General features: G+C 39.4%; 1 protein-coding gene across 7 annotated transcripts in view; it reads left to right on the forward strand.

Moving 5' to 3' along the window:
- Positions 1–462: 462 nt before the first annotated feature.
- chd9 (chromodomain helicase DNA binding protein 9) overlaps positions 463–18,333 on the forward strand; it is an 86,834-nt gene continuing 68,963 nt past the window's right edge. For 6 of the 7 annotated variants that reach the window (XM_056265349.1, XM_056265354.1, XM_056265352.1 and 3 more), the window contains exons 1-2: positions 463–591; positions 10,120–11,809. In XM_056265349.1, the coding sequence (XP_056121324.1) occupies positions 10,253–11,809 (1,557 nt within the window). In that variant the 5' untranslated portion in view covers positions 463–591; positions 10,120–10,252. Of the gene's footprint in view, positions 592–797; positions 1,121–10,119; positions 11,810–18,333 lie in introns of those variants that run through there. The other variant, XM_056265351.1, reaches the window with a different exon arrangement.

Genomic DNA, 18,333 nt, shown 5'->3' on the forward strand with positions numbered 1-18,333 from the left:
ATGCTGTGATAAAGTGGAGCTGTGTAAAAATAGTCATTTTGATTATACTCCTTTTGCATTTGACATGCTCCAGTTTCTGCTGTATTTGTCAGTGTTTACAAGAAACAGTTCCCAAAAGATCCACCAGAGGTGATCAAATATCAGAGGGACCGACATCAACTTTTCTCCGCTTCTCTCCTCCCACTGCTTCTACTACCATAGGCTGATTCACAATCGATGTAAAACCATCTCTGATTGGCTGACTTCCCGGCACGGCCATCTTGTTGTTTCAACTCTCTAACTTCATGTTTTGGTATTGTACAATCATGTTACAGATTACGAGTAACATTTTAAGGACATGATATTGACCTTTGCTAAAACCCAACCCGAGAATTCAAACGGGCGTCCCAGTTATTCAAAAGAAATGAATTCAACGCTAACCAATCACAGAGGACTTAACACAAATGCAAATGAACGTTTTATCATCATCCTACGTCAGCAGCGCTGGAACCGCTGAGGTCGCCCAGCCGCGATATTAACTACGGCAAAACTTCGCTATTTTATTCCTCCGTAAATGATCGCGCTGTCACCGGAGGATTTGGTTTCGTTTGGGTAAGTTCGTTTATTTGTTTCCTCTCCTAGAATAAAGATAATGTAGATGGTTATAGAGTGCGACAGTGCTGAAACTCAGGTGGCTGTCAATTCTGATGAGAGAGAGAGAGAGAGAGAGAGAGAGAGAGAGAGAGAGAGAGAGAGAGAGAGAGAGAGAGAGAGAGAGAGAGAGAGAGAGAGAGAGACGTTCAGATGAAACACCCGTAGCACCTGAACTTAGGTAGACTGTCACGATATGAGCTCCACGTGAAAAGCACGACACGGACAGGCAGCAAACGGTGGTTCTGAACTAACAGCGACCGAGCACACTCCAGAAAGTAGACCAATTGCTGTCTCCCGACGAACGTAACAGGAAAAAGAACAGTTTGTATATCAAGGATTATCATGTTCCTTCGCTGTCTTGACAAACTTGAAGAGGACACACGTTTAAAATTGGAAATGCTCCGTTGACAAGGCTGAAACGCGCGTTCCAGGTGATGTTCTGGATGGTACACTGATTTCATCTATAATGGAGTGTAGATTCATACAGGTAATCTGCGAAGACAGAGGTGGGATTACAGGCTCGACCATATAATATCAGTAATATTAAGAGTTTTCTGACCTACACTCAAAGTACTGTAGAGGGATTCTTCAGTTAGTCACCTTTGACAGCTTTGTGAAACATATTCAAAATATATATTGATTCATTTTTACTGGATTAAAGATTTGATCATGACGGTGATCAATCTTCAAGTGAATTTTGGTAGGATATTTTTGATGGTGTGGATTTTTATTGATTTATTTTGTATGATGGTGATTTCAACAATTGCTAACAGCAACTTGTGTTAGAGATGGATGGTTAATTTTGATCTTATAAAAACAAATTGTTTCTTTATGAATTCAAATTCTCAAATACTGACTGATTTGGTAATGGCAGATCAGAATGTAAAAATTGTAAAAGAAAAAAGGAAAAAACATGCTCTTAATTGGAGTTATAATGACAGTTTTTTGTACAAGAAAAAAGAAAAAAAAGAAGACAAAAATGCACACAAATAGCATTAATTTTCATTTATTTAAAAAAGAAAGTTGTTTAAGGGGAGGTAAAGGGTGTGCAAAGAAACATGCATTAAAGCTCTAATAATATATTCTTTAAATTTAGAATGATTTTTTGTTGCAAAATCGTGTTTTTTGATTTTAAAAAAAACTTCCCCTAATTGAAGGATCCATATTCATGCATGTACAGAAAATCTGGTAGTACCATTGGACTTTTTTTTGTGTTTATGGGACCTCCAGAGGAGCTCAGTGAGATAGCCTATTCTCTCCAACGCTTTGTTTGTTTCTGCCACATGCTTTTTGTCTAACTCACCTTAGTTATAGATGCAGCTATAAAAGTCTGCAAATATTCATTATTAGTTTCAGCTCTATACTTTCGAATCAGAGACCTCACTAGTACAGGCTAGTAAAAGGTAGTGAAATGTGAACCGCGATGCTGCTGGGACTCATGTGGCTGGTTACAACTTAGTCTAGTTTTGACGTATAGGGTCACTACGTTACAACTTGTGCATACTTAATATATTTGCGTTGTACCATTAAACTTTGATAAAGCTTAATTACTCTACTCCTGATCGGAAGCTTCCGTAAATATTTAGCTTGTAGCTATGTAATGTATGGAATAAAATAGCAGACTGACTGAACTGCATCAATAGACATTTACACTTACATTTTAAGAGAGAGAGAACATGATGCGTGAATAAATCACTGTTTTAGCGGATCTAAAGCATCCTAAACAGCACACCTCTGTGTGCATTTGTCAATGTTTTGCATGTCAAATGAAATCAGTCATAGTATATGATTAATATGATTTATTTTTGTATCAGCATTTATTTAATTATTGATCCTTATTCATTTCAAATAAAAGTTTCTGAATGTTATTTACATATAAAATATCTGTTATGTTATTTGTAATATTAGCATCTTATTTAATGGAAACTCACACATTTAAACGTAACTTCTGCTCATGTATTTAAAGGCTGCTATTGAATCATTGAGGGTAAACGTCATATGCGACTACACATTATCTTACGGAGAGCTTACGGCCTACTAGCTACGTTCTGCCTTAAGAACAAATGGTGGAACCTAATAAAGTACGACAGAGTTAGTTACAAACTTGCTAGTGATAATTACTAAGCCGCTATATTGTGGACTTTCATTCCAATTTAAGCTTACAAATGGCTGGTGCTGGTTTTGCTTCCATTTAGCCTTTAATATGTTCAGATAGACCACCTTAAATGCACTGTAAGGGGTTGTTTAGACAGGAAGTAATCTTCCATGTAAAAAAAAACAAAAAACTAGACACTAGACAGTGTACAATGATGTGTTGCTTTTGACTTGACACAGCATTTCAAATGCATTGTCTGTGATGTCTGTCTAGCGCTCTTGATGTAGAAAACAATTCAAAAACCAGATGGACACAAGAAAGCATCCTGTGTGAATGACCCCTAAGTCACTTTGGATAAATGTCTGCCCATATGTGCTCACATAAAAGGAAATATTAAACACTGATATATATATATATATATATATATATATATATATATATATATATATATATATATATATATATATATATATATATATATATATATCTGTATATATATTATAGTGATGTGTTGATGTGTCAGTGTTTTTTTTCTTGTAATATAGGGCAAGGTGGGATTCACATTTAATAAATATAGATGCGCTTACACTCTAAAAACAATAAATACCTTGTCCTTGTCCTTGACACCCATCTCCATCTGAAGTATTGTTGAACTTACACCAGGAAGCAAAATGGCGTTCAGTGATGAGTCAATGGAAGCTCCAGGAGGGACAGTATAATTTGAGCCCACATACATTTTCCTCTGTTTGAAAAATCATCTCTGAGTATCATGAGTCACGATGAGAGAAGATAACTGAAGAACTTTTCCATTAGTTCTAGAGAAAGTCTCGTTCAGCCAGCTTTACATTAATTGATTCTTTTTGTACATTAACTAAGAACCTCAACCGGTGCATTATCAGTAGTTGGTACATGTGTACTCTTTAGAATTTTCTGCATCAGAAAATGTGAATTTTATGATATATTATTATTCGCTAGGCCTATGCCATGTTGTGCACCGGCAAGCAGCTGTTTCTTTCTGCTTCTCTTTTAAAGAGTGGCTTTTGTTATTCCACAATTAAAGCAGGTTCATTATTTGTCCAGTCTTATATAAGATTGCACTGGTCCATATTTCTGTTGTTTAGAAATATGCTAAAAATAGAGAAAGGTTTGCTGAACATAATGTAAAGATCTTGAATTGCATCTGCAAAACCTGAATGGCCATTTGTTTTACATGCAGATTGAGCTTAGATTTTTTTTTTTTTTGTGTGTGTATAAAGTTAGTCTAAGACTAGCCTTATTCTCATGCTGGAACATCTAGGCTACCTGAAGTTTTTCACTTTAATTTTTCACTCGGGATGCACAATATATCGGTATCATATCAGTTATCGGAGCATACTGACTATATACAGCATTTTTGCATTTATCAACTAGCCTAGCTATTAACTAGTATTTAATGGACCCTTTTTACAGACACTGATAATGCGTTTATTAACTTTATAAATATTGTATTTTTTATTTACTTTTCAAAATTTAATGAACATTTAAAACACCCTTGTGTTATATTACCTTGGCATTAAATACATAAATACCAATTAACTGCTGCGAGAGTGATGGTAAATTTTATATACATATTATTTTTATTTATTTTTTGCAATTGGAGCAAACGGGAAGCTAAAATCATAATTTCTGTTGTCTCCCATTTACCACTATAGAAGTTCACCCAATGATTACTTGTTTTTGAGAACCCTGGAAATATGAAAAGGGTCCATTGTTCATGCGCATTTCTTCTATTTTTACATTCACCTTTGTCGTCATCAAACATGCACTTACACTTTAAAAAACACTATTTAATAACAGTTAAATGTAATCTTTAGCAAATTTCATAATAAATATCCATTTTTCATACTATACAATATAATGTTGTAATGCTTCAATTAACTTGTGGCATTTAAAACAATTTTTCACAATTTACCGTCTGTCAGCCATAACAAGCCATTTAGCAGTTTAATCATATCAGTCAATATTTTAATGAAAGGACATGAACTGTTCCTACAGGAATCAGGTGCAAGAAATTGCAGAAAAAGACAGCTACGTTCACACTGCAGGCTGAAACGACCCAATTCTGATTTTTTTGCCGCTATGCGACCTGTATCTGATCTTTTCATGACAGTCTGAACGACACAGATCCGATCTTTTCAAATGCGACCCAGGCCACTTGGGTATGTGGTCCAAATCCGATATGTATCCGATCTTTTGAAATGCGACTTCAATCTGAACGGCCAGGTCACATGTATCCGACCCGCACGTCATTGATATGCGACAAACGTCATAATTCTGCGTTGAAGCAGGCGGGAATTGACCGTTGAGGACTCTTCTGCGCATGCGGGTCACTTCTGGGTCATTTCACGTTCACACAGGAGATCACAAAAGGTCGCATTTAATTGTAAATGTGAACGGCCTTGCAAAAAAATCGATTTTTTTCAAAAAATCGGAATTGAGCATTAAGCCCCTGCAGTGTGAACGCAGCCAAAGTCATATCTTCCTCCAGTTCCACTTTTGATGTGGAAGTCGTTGAAACTTCACTCGCCACCTGTCATGTTGGTTAAAGCATGCTGTGCTGTGGGAAAATGAATCACTAAAAAAAGAGGTTACTTGATAGGGGTGGTCCAGGATCAGCTTCGCTCATCCAGAAAAAACCCCCTGACCATAGTCAAATACAGCTCTGAAACTGGTCTCGGGTCTCTGGCACCAGGCAACCTCTACAATACCTGCTCTTTAGATGAGTCACAATTCAGTATGACTTGGCTGCTGTCACAGGACAATTTCACAACGGAAATGTGTTGACTTGTGCAGTCCAAGACCAGCAGCGCTGACACTCAACCGTGCCTCATCTTGTTGAAGTCACACTCTCACTGACACTACAAAAGCCAGTGGATTTGTTTTTCTTAAATGCATTGCATCACACCATTGACCAGGGCTGTTAGGCATATTGCAAAAATGTAAATTGAATGGGACATTGTAGGTTACTCTATGAAAGAGACTTGTGTAAGATCTAATCTTTGAAGAGTGTGTGCTGGGGGAGGGGGTCGCAGTGTTTTTCAGTAGTAGGAAGTTGCAGGTGTTTTTGCTTGTACAGATAGTGCACGGCTAATGGCCTGAGACGGCAGGGCTCTTATCAGTGTGTCTTTCAGCTGTGGACTGATGCTGCTTCCTGAAGACACCTCTAGCCTTTCTTCTCACAAGAAATGTTTTTGGCCTGATGCTTATCCTATGAAGCCAGCTGATATAAATCCGTCCTCACAGCCAAAGAGTCTGATCAAAACTGGTAAGCTATCTGGGCTTGGAAGTTTGGCAATGAGTGTTTACATAAATCTTTTTGGGTCTGTTGTGTCTGTGCCAAAATGTTTCATAAGAACCACCGGTAAGCCATTGCTACTCCAGCTGTATGTATTGCCTATTAAAAAAAGTCAAAAATAATAATTAATTAATTATTTAATTAATAGAATTTATATTAAAATACATATTTTCTGTATGGCACTGCATGCCATATTCAATGCAATATGCAGTAATCTACACACCAAAAATGAAATGAGAACCGTGTTCTTGAATAATTAGCTATTTCATACACTATATCATCAACTGTGAAATATTACAATTTAAAATATTTTTTTCTATTTTAATATATTTTAAAATGTCATTTATTACTGTGGTGGTAAATCAGAATTTTCAGCATCATTACTTTAGTCTTCAGTGCCACATGATCCTTCAGAAATCATTCTAATATGCTGATTTGGTGCTCAAAAGAAATTTGTTAATAGTATCAAAGTTTAAATCAGTTGGTGCTGGTTGATTTTTGTGGAAACCATGATTCATTTTTTTTCAAGTTAGAAAGTTCAAAAGAACAGCATTTATTGAAAACAATTCTTTTGTAACATTATAAATATCTTTACTGTCACTTTTGGTCAGTTTAGTGTGTCCTTGATGGATACAAGTATTAATTTCTTTTAGTACTACTGGTCTAGGCACTATACGGGGTCAACTGGTATCTACCAGTTTCAATTTTCGCGTACGATATGTATTTTTCAAATACCGCCATACCGGTGCGTAGCTGTCTGAAACAATTGCTGCATCTATTCGACAGCCACGAAGAGCGCTATGTAGTGTGTGAATACCCTTCTTCTTACTAATGGTAATAACTTTATATACAATAAACAACCCACTGAACTTACTCTCTTTAACATGGCATATCCCACGTAGAGCCCTGAAAGAATCACGGAATCCAGTCACAAATAGAACTTACTGTAAAGTGGAATGTCACGAAATTTTATAATTTTGGATGAATAAATCAAAAGTAGGGCTGTAAAATGAATGAAATCATGAAATGGACTAGTGTCTGTGAATATTAAAGCTCAATAAGACCACTATTGAAATCTGAAGCGTGTCTGTGAATGAGCGCCAGTTTCTTATACTGAAGCAAGCGTGACGCTCATGGTGGTTTCAGTGTCTGCAGTCTCACTATGAGGATCTGCAGAGCTGCTCTAAGTTCACTTCACCATTTCATTTGATTAAACTATATCATACACAGAAACACAAAGGTCTTCTCAACAACCCTTCAAAACTGCGATAGTCGGTGTTAACTTAATGGTGTTACATGGTGTTCAGCCACACACCGATTACATCACTTGCCCACCGCGGCACCGCCCCCCACTATCGTTTTGATTTCGATAAATACAGATTTGGTTTAAAAACTAAATGTAAAAGCGCCTGAAACAATTTGCTATTTTCCTATTTTTAATATCAAAGACAAAATAAAATAGCAAAATACATATATTGGGATATGTTGTTATAGTGAAAAAAAATGACTCATATTGTGAAATAAGCTCTGTATTGGTATTGAGATATTTTAGTCATGTTTTGTAGAAAACTCATTATTTCGATATCGTGACAAGTGACAACTCTAGGAGGCAAGCAATGTGGTAATACTCTAAATCCATTGTAATAACTGAGCTGAGACTCATTGCATGTTTACACAGTCTAATTGTTTGAGCTTTGAAGTTAGCGCAAGTCAACTGACTGTCCGCACACAGCGTATATCGAGCTTTACCCTATTTATGTTGCAATTAGGGTTGCACCAATACCACTTTTTCATAACCAATCCAATTCCGATATTCTAAATCCGATCCGATACAGTGCGGTTTTTTCTTGATCATTGTAAAATATACCATCCAACAAGGGGATACCCTACAGTCTATACCTTTGTGTGTGTGGAACTGATGATCAATCTTTTTATGTGTTTAACACAATCCACTAAATACATACACCTTTATTATAGAGAACAAAAAAAAAAAAAAACAGCAACAAACATATTTCTATAATAAAAAAAAACTTGCTGGTGCACAGTAATTTTATAAAATCTAAACATTTTAGCAGTTTTAAACATCGTTAACAGTAATGTTAACAACCAAGAGTACGCACAGTATAGGTGCGTATGGATTTGGATCAGTTTCATCTGACCGATACCCGATCCAGCAAAAAATGTCATGTGAATATCAGATCTGTGTATCCATAGATAGTTGCAATGATAATTGTAAATTGCCACTGATTCTTTACACTTTAGTATCTAATCATATTGTAAATTTAAAACTGCGGTAGATTTAAATGGAATTGTGTAATCAATACTTTTCACAATTCCTTAAGCAAGGCAGCAGTAATCAAACTGTATTTTTTCCAGTCCCATCCTTATACTCCAGACTTAAAAAATCTTTAAGAAACAAAGTGATTTATATACATTCTGCAGAAGCGCACCTCTCCTATATAATATGATATACGGTAGGGTAGACTGATATCATATCAGTTTCTCCCAGATGACTTGAAAAGACAGTAAGCCTTAATTACAATGTTCCTGCCCAAATGCTTCCTGGTTTGAGACAGGTGTGTACTACTTGCAAAACATTTCACTAAAGCCAGCCCTAGATAATGAGAGGTGCCTTGTAATTTTGAACACTGGTGACAGACGCAAATGCGGCTGCATTTATGATTGAAATTTATGATACACAGTGCTGTGAGTTTGTGGTTGATATGAGATAGGACATATCACACATATGCTTTTTTCTTCTTTGAAATCTACCACCCATAGGACTGGCCCTCCATGTGTTTTCTTTCTTGCTTTTTAAAAAATTAAAATCAATATAAAATAGCTGTTAAAATCTATTTCAGATGGCAAAAAATATATGTGTTATGCTTCCCTATGTAGCGACTAAATAATTATTGTAGGTATAGAGGGATAAAGGATGAAACCACAGAATGGTATTGTAGTTCTGGACCATGTCTTGGTTTCTGTGCACTGCCATTTTGTTTATCTTTGTGTGTTGTGAGTCATCAGTTCGTGACTGACCTCCTCCACAGCCGGTGTTGGTCAGGACAGCCTGTTTCTCTCTCACCCTCTCTGTCCGGTTGTGTGTGTGTGTGTGTGTGTTTGCATGCGTGCATGAAATGGAATGAGCTGTCTGTATGTCCCACACAGCTCCTGCCGCTCTCCTGACCAGGGCTTGACAAAGAATTATGCAGTTCCCACTCACTCTCTTTCATCCATAACTGAGGGAAGTCTTGAGGGGAGTGTGAAGCACCTGGTTTTTGTCTGGTGCTGAAAGCTCTTCAGCTGCTGTGCTTGTTGTAATGCCTGTTTCCGAGCTCCACTAATGGTGTCAAATGTTCCCTGGACATTCCTTCCCCTTTCACCTCTCTCAGGCCTCAGGGTGTTCTGGAAGAGTTTATTGCCAGAGTCTTACTTAAGGACATGGGCATGTTAGAAGAGCATTAATGCAGTACTGTATCTTGTAATGGAGTGATGTAACAATAGATTTGTATTTAAAGTATATGCTCAGTGCTACTGCTTAAGGTCCATCTTCCTGCTGAGTGACCATATAGTGATCTGTTATATGACTAGAAGACATCTGACTTGTCTTAGAATTACTGCATTCCATTTAAACATATTTGAACTAGCTTAATCGAGGTCTTTGTTTTTTGAAGAATGCCATTACCTGTTGAATTTCTTTGAATTTGAGTTCATTCCATTCCACTTCCTGTCATTCCAATTCAACGGGACTGTGTGGCAAATTCAATATTGCCCATCCTGTTTTGAACTGAACTCTGTGTTGTATGTTAAAAGCAGTAATACCTGAAGTCTTGTGTTCTGAATACAGTATGTCAAATTCGACTTATATTAGCCAAGCTCAGAGAACAGTGATGCAATTATGTGGTATCAATGATGTTTTTGGATTCAAAACCTCTTTTAAAATGTGCTCAATTAATGATTTTTTGGAAGGTTATTGAAATAGTTCTGAATTCCATATTAAGTGTTTTGCATTCTAAAGTTGAATATCTAATGTGTAATTTTGTTTATCTTTTTCTAGACTGTTGCCCCTCTTGGTGATGGACACACAGTGGTTCAACAAACTCTGACAGTCTTTAGCTCCCTGTTGCATTCAGCAGTCCTGTCGTAGGGGCCGCTGAGGGGGCAGACACTTCATGCACTGAACTCATACAATGACTGACCCCATCATGGACTTCTTTGATGACCCTAACATATTTGGGGGAGGGCTTGACAGCCTAGTCCAGGATGATCCAGGGTTTACCCCTGGGTCAGTGTCCTTGGATGATGAACTTCACCTCGGTCCTAGTTTGGATAATATTCAGGTGGATGCAGGATCCAGATCTTCTACCATCCAACACGGGATACCCTACAGTCAACCTGTGGGGCATTTTGACACTGTGAAGGCACAGACCTCAATGGAACAGTCCTTTCCTGGTCCAGAAGTAGGTAGCAATGATGGAAGAGCATTTTTGCCACAGCAGCAACCATTTCAAGGGCATACTATGAACCAAGTGCCCCAGACCAATGGACTGTTTCTTCACAACAGCCCCATGTGGGGAAACCATGATCAAAAAGGGAATAACTACCATCAGCATCATCAACACCACCAACAACTTCATCAACAACTTCAACATAAACAATTTCAACAGCAACAACAGTTTCAGCAGCATCAAGCTCAACATCAGCAGTACAGTCATCAACATATTCAGCAGAGACAGCACAGTCTCAATCAACACCCAATCTCAAACCAGCTGCAGCTTCCACACCAACAAATAGCCCATCAGGGCTTGCACGAAATTGCCAAGAGCTATCAGGAACATCTCAATTTTTACTATGAGGGCAATGTCCCCCAAAATCATTCCCAGCAGCGCCACCATAACTCGCTCAGTGTAAAGGGTAGTCCCTTTCGTCCTACAGTTGCCCCGAGTGGACATTCACAGTCCAAACAGTATCTTGAGGCCTCAATGAGGCCTGTGTCTTCTCAACACAGTGGCTTTCAGGTGGCACAAGGGGTCCAAGGTTTTACTACAGGTCCAAGGTTGGAAGACAATGACCTGGCCTTCCCTGTCCAGTCTTCCCCTGCAAACCATTCTTTCCCAACTGACTCGGTTAGCCATGCTTCATCCTATCCCACAGCTCGTTACGTTCCCCCTGTAGTAAATGAAACCCAGTCTTACTCCTCTGCCCCGGTATCTATTTCAACCTCTTCTATGGTCATCTCATCATCAGCTTCAAACCTGTTGGATACTGGTTGTCCTTTCTTGTCTAATTCCGGAATGGAACATCAGCAGCAACAAGTCCGAATACCGGGCAGTCCAGCACAACAGTGCCCCTTACGTAGCTCCAAATCAGACCAGAATCCCTTCAGCTCCTCTGAGGTATTCTCAGATGGCCTGAACTCATTCTCTGCAAACCATCCATTCTCTACGGCAGAGCGAAGGACCTGTGGTGTGCCTGGATCTTTGGTTGCAAACCAGAGCGTAAGCAGCATTAATGGGCTTCAGGCTCTGGAGGAGGTCTTGCTTGGAGAGCAACCTGATCAAAGACTTGACGAGCTGGGTGAAGGTTCTGACCTTATGGGCGATGAGCTGTTGCCCCAGCTGGAGGCACTAGACCAGGAAGAGAACTCCAATCACTCTTGGATAAATGTAGGACTAGGGAATGACCGAGAAGAGGAAGTGAAGGAGCAGGAAGGCATGGAGGATGTGCCAATGGCATACAATGTACAGGTGAGAGAAGCAGTTCTCAGCTCTTTCCCAAATGTATCTTATTTTGTTTGATGGCTTTAAAGGTTCAGTGCTGGGATGTTGTAGTGTGTCAAAGCTTACAGCTATGAGCTCTCAGTTTTAGTTGTCAGCTCTGCTTGGCTTATTTTGAGCAGATGTGAATTATTTGCGACAGGGTTTTTGTAGTCGTTGTTGGTGTTTATCAACACAGGGACTATACAAGTTAATGATATGGATGAGATACAAATGAAATTATTGATGGAATGTTGCCAAGCAGACAATGGCCTACTTTGACAACAGGCTACATTGTAGTGTTCAACTATACAGGAAGAGAAAGGTCAAGACAGACTGGCTCCATTAAATAATAATCTACCACTCCTCCTGTTAGGGCCTTTAGACAGGTACTGTAGCAGCCGATTAAGAGTTGCAGTGGTGTTTAGGACTTACTGGGGCTAAGCATACTTAAGGCTATAACAAGATGTGGGTCAGGCCAACCATAGGATAATGGGAGGTGCACTCTGACTGACTAGAGTGGGTCTGGCTTGTGGTTTTTCTGACTGTGTGTGTTGATGTGAGATTAGTGTTTGTATATGAGTGCAGGCAGAAGGGAGTTGTTGATAATGAGGTTTCCTGAGGGAAATGGAGAATGAGAGAGAGAGAGAAAAGAGCAGGAGTACTGTCTAGACTGTGATCGCAAGCAGCAGGCTGTTCTTTCAGCAATACTGCCTGGCAGTGTCAACTCTCTCTCTCTCTCTCTCTCTCTCTCTCTCTCTCTCTCTCTCTCTCTCTCTCTCTCTCTCTCTCTCTCTCTCTCTCTCTCTCTCTCTCTCTCTCTCTCTCTCTCTCTCTCTCTCTCTCTCTCTCTCTCACTGTCTCTCTCTCTCTCTCTCTCTCTCACTGTCTGTCTGTCTCTTTTTCTGTCTCACTCTCTCTGTTGTGATGCATGAGCATCAGTCTTTCCCCTCAGCTCTTTGCTGCTGACACAGGGAGTTGAGGCTCAGTGATTCAGCTGCCACACTCTCACACATGCACACACACACACACACACACACACACACACACGCACATCGTGAAGTCTCTCCACCAGTTCTACCGGGCACATGGAGTGCTCTCGCAGTCAGACGTGCGCTCACAAATACACCTACCCAAATACAGATTCTGATTTGCCAGTGCTCTTGTTTTTCCATGAGGAGAAATGCAAAAAGGAGTCTCCTCTTTATTTGTCAATAGAGAGATGGATTGTAGTTCATTGTACCATATTGTACCATATAGATTTTTATCAGTATTGTTAATGTTGCATGTTGGGCTGGGCGATATGGCCAAAAAAATGATCATGAGAATCAGTCGATATCGATAATTATCACTATAAATGTCAAATATTAATTTATTTAGAATTTAAAGGCCTACATTTAATTCTTTGCAGTTTGATCCTGAGTGGAAGTTGTAGAAACCAGACAGTTAATTGTGGTATCATCAGTACATAAAAAAACGTACCAAACAGGTGAACATTTCACAAATTCACAAATTTCACATGTTTTGTCTCTTAGAAATGCACATTTAACAGTAGCCTGAGTGGAGTGACAGTAGCAGTTGCTTAAGTTGGGATGTAAGTGTACATTTATGTTCATTAATAAAAACAGTAGGCTAGCATCTGTAAAAATTGTAACAACCTCATTTTTAGAGGGTTACATTTTATAGGGTAAAATTTTATCGTCCATAGTATTTGGATCATGTTAACCACAGGTAAAACCATGCATTGCAACTTACAATTATGGTAAAATAGTAACTTTTTGTTTCTCGGCCTCGCTCGTTCCCACAGCTCTCAGACTCATCCTGCTTGCCACAAGATTCCATACTTTTTTTTATACATTTAATGTATACATTAATAATAGAATAAAATTCTAAATGAATATCCCATATTTCTGCCACAATCACATGGTTTCAGTTAGTGTTTTTAATACAGTAAATCATATAACTCTGGATAACTCTGCACTGAACCTAAGCACTTCTCACTGGATCTCACAGCGCTGTTTGAGACGGTGATAAATGCTTTGTAAGGTGCACGGTTCAAATGAGCAGCCCTGTTTCATTAATTTTGTGGCGCGGATGCCATTTAATATTTCTCATTCGCAACAGAAATGGCAGCACTCTGTGCAATGGTCTGCAACGCGCATGTGCAGCATTATTTGCATATTGCATAAACACAATGGGCCCTATTTTAACAATCTAAGCGCATGGTCTAAAGCGCACGGCGCAAGTGCACTTAGGGCGTGTCCAAATCCACTTTTGCTAGTTTAACGACGGGAAAAATGGTCGACACGCACAGCGCGTGGTCTAAAAGGGTTGTCCCTATTCTCTTAATGAGTAATGGGTGTGTTTTGGGCTTTACGTGTAATAAACCAATCAGAGTCTCATCTCCCATTCCCTTTAAATGCCAGTTGCACTCACGCCATGGCGGATTCGCTTTATGGCGGCATTTGATAGCGGAAAGACTGAACATGTCTCCAGAGGAAACGGATCTGCTCGTGCGTAAGGTAGACCATCTATGGGACAAGCCGGATTCCACCATATCTTTATGTACACAATAATAATCTTTTACATTGTAATCCTTTTATTTTTAATATTTGGCTGGTTTGTGTGCTGCTGCGCGTCCCTGTGTGTGTAATAAGCAGAATGTACGTGTATTGTGGACCCGCCTATAGGCGCACATTACTAACTGGCTCTTTAAATAACAAAATAAATATTGCACCATTGAGTTTTAGTTGACTTTATTGCACCATTGGACGTGAAAATGATAACTGCGTTGGGCTGAAGCTAGCAAAAAACACTTGTCGCGCCTGGCGCCGCATTGCACCAGGTGTATGATTCTATGATTCTAAAGAAAATTATATCGCGATAATTATTGTTATAGTTTTATCTCCCAGCACTAGTTGGATTTGCAGACTAATATAATTTAATTTTGCATTCTATTTACCATTTTTACAGTTATATTACCTTTGCTGTCAATCACTTACACGTAATCTTTAAAAATGCAAATTAATAACACTCTAAATGTGATTATTATTTATATTGTGTTTTAATTTTTATTTAGACAAAATATTATTACATTTTAATATTGGGCTTTTTTGGTTATCCGCCTTAAAATAAACAATTATCGACTCGTCAGAATTGGCCATAAATATGTATTGGTGCATAAGTCTACTGTTTTAGAATATGTTACAAATTAACTAGACTTTGTAAAAGTCAGTCAAGATGGATTGTTATGTTCCCCTTTAGTCAATCCGCCTGTCCTCGCAGATCCTTAATTAAAGCAGAGGCAGGATGTGGATCAGAGTTCATATCGTGTGACTTCCTGTAGTGAGTGTGTCCTGTAGACACATTTGTGTGTGTGTCTGAGAGAGAGAGAGAGAGAGAGAGAGAGATGAGCCATTCATGTGCACTGGGCTGTAGAAAGCCAACAGATGTATAATGTGAGGCAGTCCCAGGGTAAAAGAGAGTGATGCACTCAATCCTCTCTCTCCCTTAGGGTCTCGAGTTTGTGCTTTAATGTCCTGAGTCCCTGGACCACGAGAGTTAGTTTGGTGTTTCAGTATTGAAACTTGCCTTCACCAATGTCAGTTAAGTTGCAGTAGAGGGGAATGGCTTTTTTTGTGGTTTACTTTTTTGTGGTTTACTTTATGTTTGTAGAAAATACAAGATCATGGTTGAACATGTTCAGACAGAAATTTCACTAGTATATAACTTGATTTATTCACGCTACTGCAAAGATAACCCTCCTTCAGTGCTTTAATGGCCAAATCGTTAGGGTTAGTGGGGGGGGAGCTTCACATCAGTCTATGGGAAATGTCATATCATACCTTCCCATTGTAATGAACACCCTCTTGTGAAATGAAAGCAGCGTTGTTGATCGGGATTGAAAATGATTGAGATTTAATGTTTGAATTAAATAAATAAATTACCATTTGATCTGACAGTTTAGGAATCAACAAAAATGGTTTGGAATGAGTGACAGGGTAGAGCAGCAGCGGCCACAGTGTTACAGGGTGGTGTGATAGTGTGAGGGCCCGAGAGAGCGAGTGAGACCGGCTGACGGCATGAACAGAGCCCCTTTGTGCTGCTGCTTTGTGCAGAATGAACATTCAGCAACATAGATGCAAATACCAATCCACATCACTCACATGCACACACAAACCCCCTAACCTACTGTCTGGATGGGATCCAGATGATGGATCTGCTTTTTTAAGGTGTCTTTTTCCATTATATTTTTTTTAATTCTGTCTCTGACTCTTGAAATTAAATTGTCTGTTTACTGTACTTTTGTGATTTTATCTAAATGCCTTCACATTTTAAATGAGTATTAACATAGCCCATTTAGCCCCTGCTGGTAGATGCTGTAACTGCTTAATCTGGCTATGTAGAGGATCTTTCTCCACTGATGGCAGAAATATTTGTCTCTTTATTTGTCAAAGGGATAGTTCACCCAAACATTTAAATTCTGTCATCATTTACTCACCCTCAACTTGTTCCAATCCTGTATGAATTTCTTTCTTCTGCTGAGCACAAAAGAAGATATTTGAAGAATGTTGGTAATCAAACAGTTGATTGTCCATCAATAGAATTTTAATTTTTGGGTGAACTATCCCTTTAATAGGGATTTCCCGATAATTTTTTTTGTGTGCCCAATCAGATCCGATATATGCACTCACCTAAAGGATTATTAGGAACACCTGTTCAATTTCTCATTAATGCAATTATCTAATCAACCAATCACATGGCAGTTGCTTCAATGCATTTAGGGGTGTGGTCCTGGTCAAGACAATCTCCTGAACTCCAAACTGAATGTCAGAATGGGAAAGAAAGGTGATTTAAGCAATTTTGAGTGTGGCATGGTTGTTGGTGCCAGACGGGCCGGTCTGAGTATTTCACAATCTGCTCAGTTACTGGGATTTTCACGCACAACCATTTCTAGGGTTTACAAAGAATGGTGTGAAAAGGGAAAAACATCCAGTATGCGGCAGTCCTGTGGGTGAAAATGCCTTGTTGATGCTAAAGGTCAGAGGAAAATGGGCCGACTGATTCAAGCTGATAGAAGAGCAACTTTGACTGAAATAACCACTCGTTACAACCGAGGTATGCAGCAAAGCATTTGTGAAGCCACAACATGCACAACCTTGAGGCGGATGGGCTACAACAGCAGAAGACCCCACCGGGTACCACTCATCTCCACTACAAATAGGAAAAAGAGGCTACAATTTGCAAAAGCTCACCAAAATTGGACAGTTGAAGACTGGAAAAATGTTGCTGATGAGTCTCGATTTCTGTTGAGACATTCAGATGGTAGAGTCAGAATTTGGCGTAAACAGAATGAGAACATGGATCCATCATGCCTTGTTGCCACTGTGCAGGCTGGTGGTGGTGGTGTAATGGTGTGGGGGATGTTTTCTTGGCACACTTTAGGCCCCTTAGTGCCAATTGGGCATTGTTTAAATGCCCCGGCCTACCTGAGCATTGTTTCTGACCATGTCCATCCCTTTATGGCCACCATGCACCCATCCTCTGATGGCTACTTCCAGCAGGATAATGCACCATGTCACAAAGCTCGAATCATTTCAAATTGGTTTCTTGAACATGACAATGAGTTCACTGTACTAAAATGGCCCCCACAGTCACCAGATCTCAACCCAATAGAGCATCTTTGGGATGTGGTGGAACAGGAGCTTTGTGCTCTGGATGTGCATCCCACAAATCTCCATCAACTGCAAGATGCTATCCTATCAATATGGGCCAACATTTCTAAAGAATGTTTTCAGCACCTTGTTGAATCAATGCCACGTAGAATTAAGGCAGTTCTGAAGGCGAAAGGGGGTCAAACACAGTATTAGTATGGTGTTCCTAATAATCCTTTAGGTGAGTGTATATAATATACAGTGTATATACACTCACCGGCCACTTTATTAGGTACACCTGTCCAACTGCTCGTTAACACTTAATTTCTAAGCAGCCAATCACATGGCGGCAACTCAGTGCATTTAGGCATGTAGACATGGTCAAGACAATCTCCTGCAGTTCAAACCGAGCATCAGTATGGGGAAGAAAGGTGATTTGAGTGACTTTGAACGTGGCATGATTGTTGGTGCCAGAAGGGCTGGTCTGAGTATTTCAGAAACTGCTAATCTACTGGGATTTTCACGCACAACCATCTCTAGGGTTTACAGAGAATGGTCCGAAAAAGAAAAAACATCCAGTGAGCGGCAGTTCTGTGGGCGGAAATGCCTTGTTGATGCCAGAGGTCAGAGGAGAATGGCCAGACTGGTTCGAGCTGATAGAAGGGCAACAGTGACTGAAATAACCACTCGTTACAACCGAGGTATGCAGCAAAGCATTTGTGAAGCCACAACACGCACAACCTTGAGGCGGATGGGCTACAACAGCAGAAGACTCCACCGGGTACCACTCATCTCCACTACAAATAGGAAAAAGAGGCTACAATTTGCAAGAGCTCACCAAAATTGAACAGTTGAAGACTG

This window comes from Rhinichthys klamathensis, unplaced genomic scaffold (genome assembly GCF_029890125.1).
Source record: "Rhinichthys klamathensis goyatoka isolate OS25496 unplaced genomic scaffold, OSU_Roscu_1.1 h1tg000232l_1, whole genome shotgun sequence".
Taxonomy (NCBI): domain Eukaryota; kingdom Metazoa; phylum Chordata; class Actinopteri; order Cypriniformes; family Leuciscidae; genus Rhinichthys; species Rhinichthys klamathensis.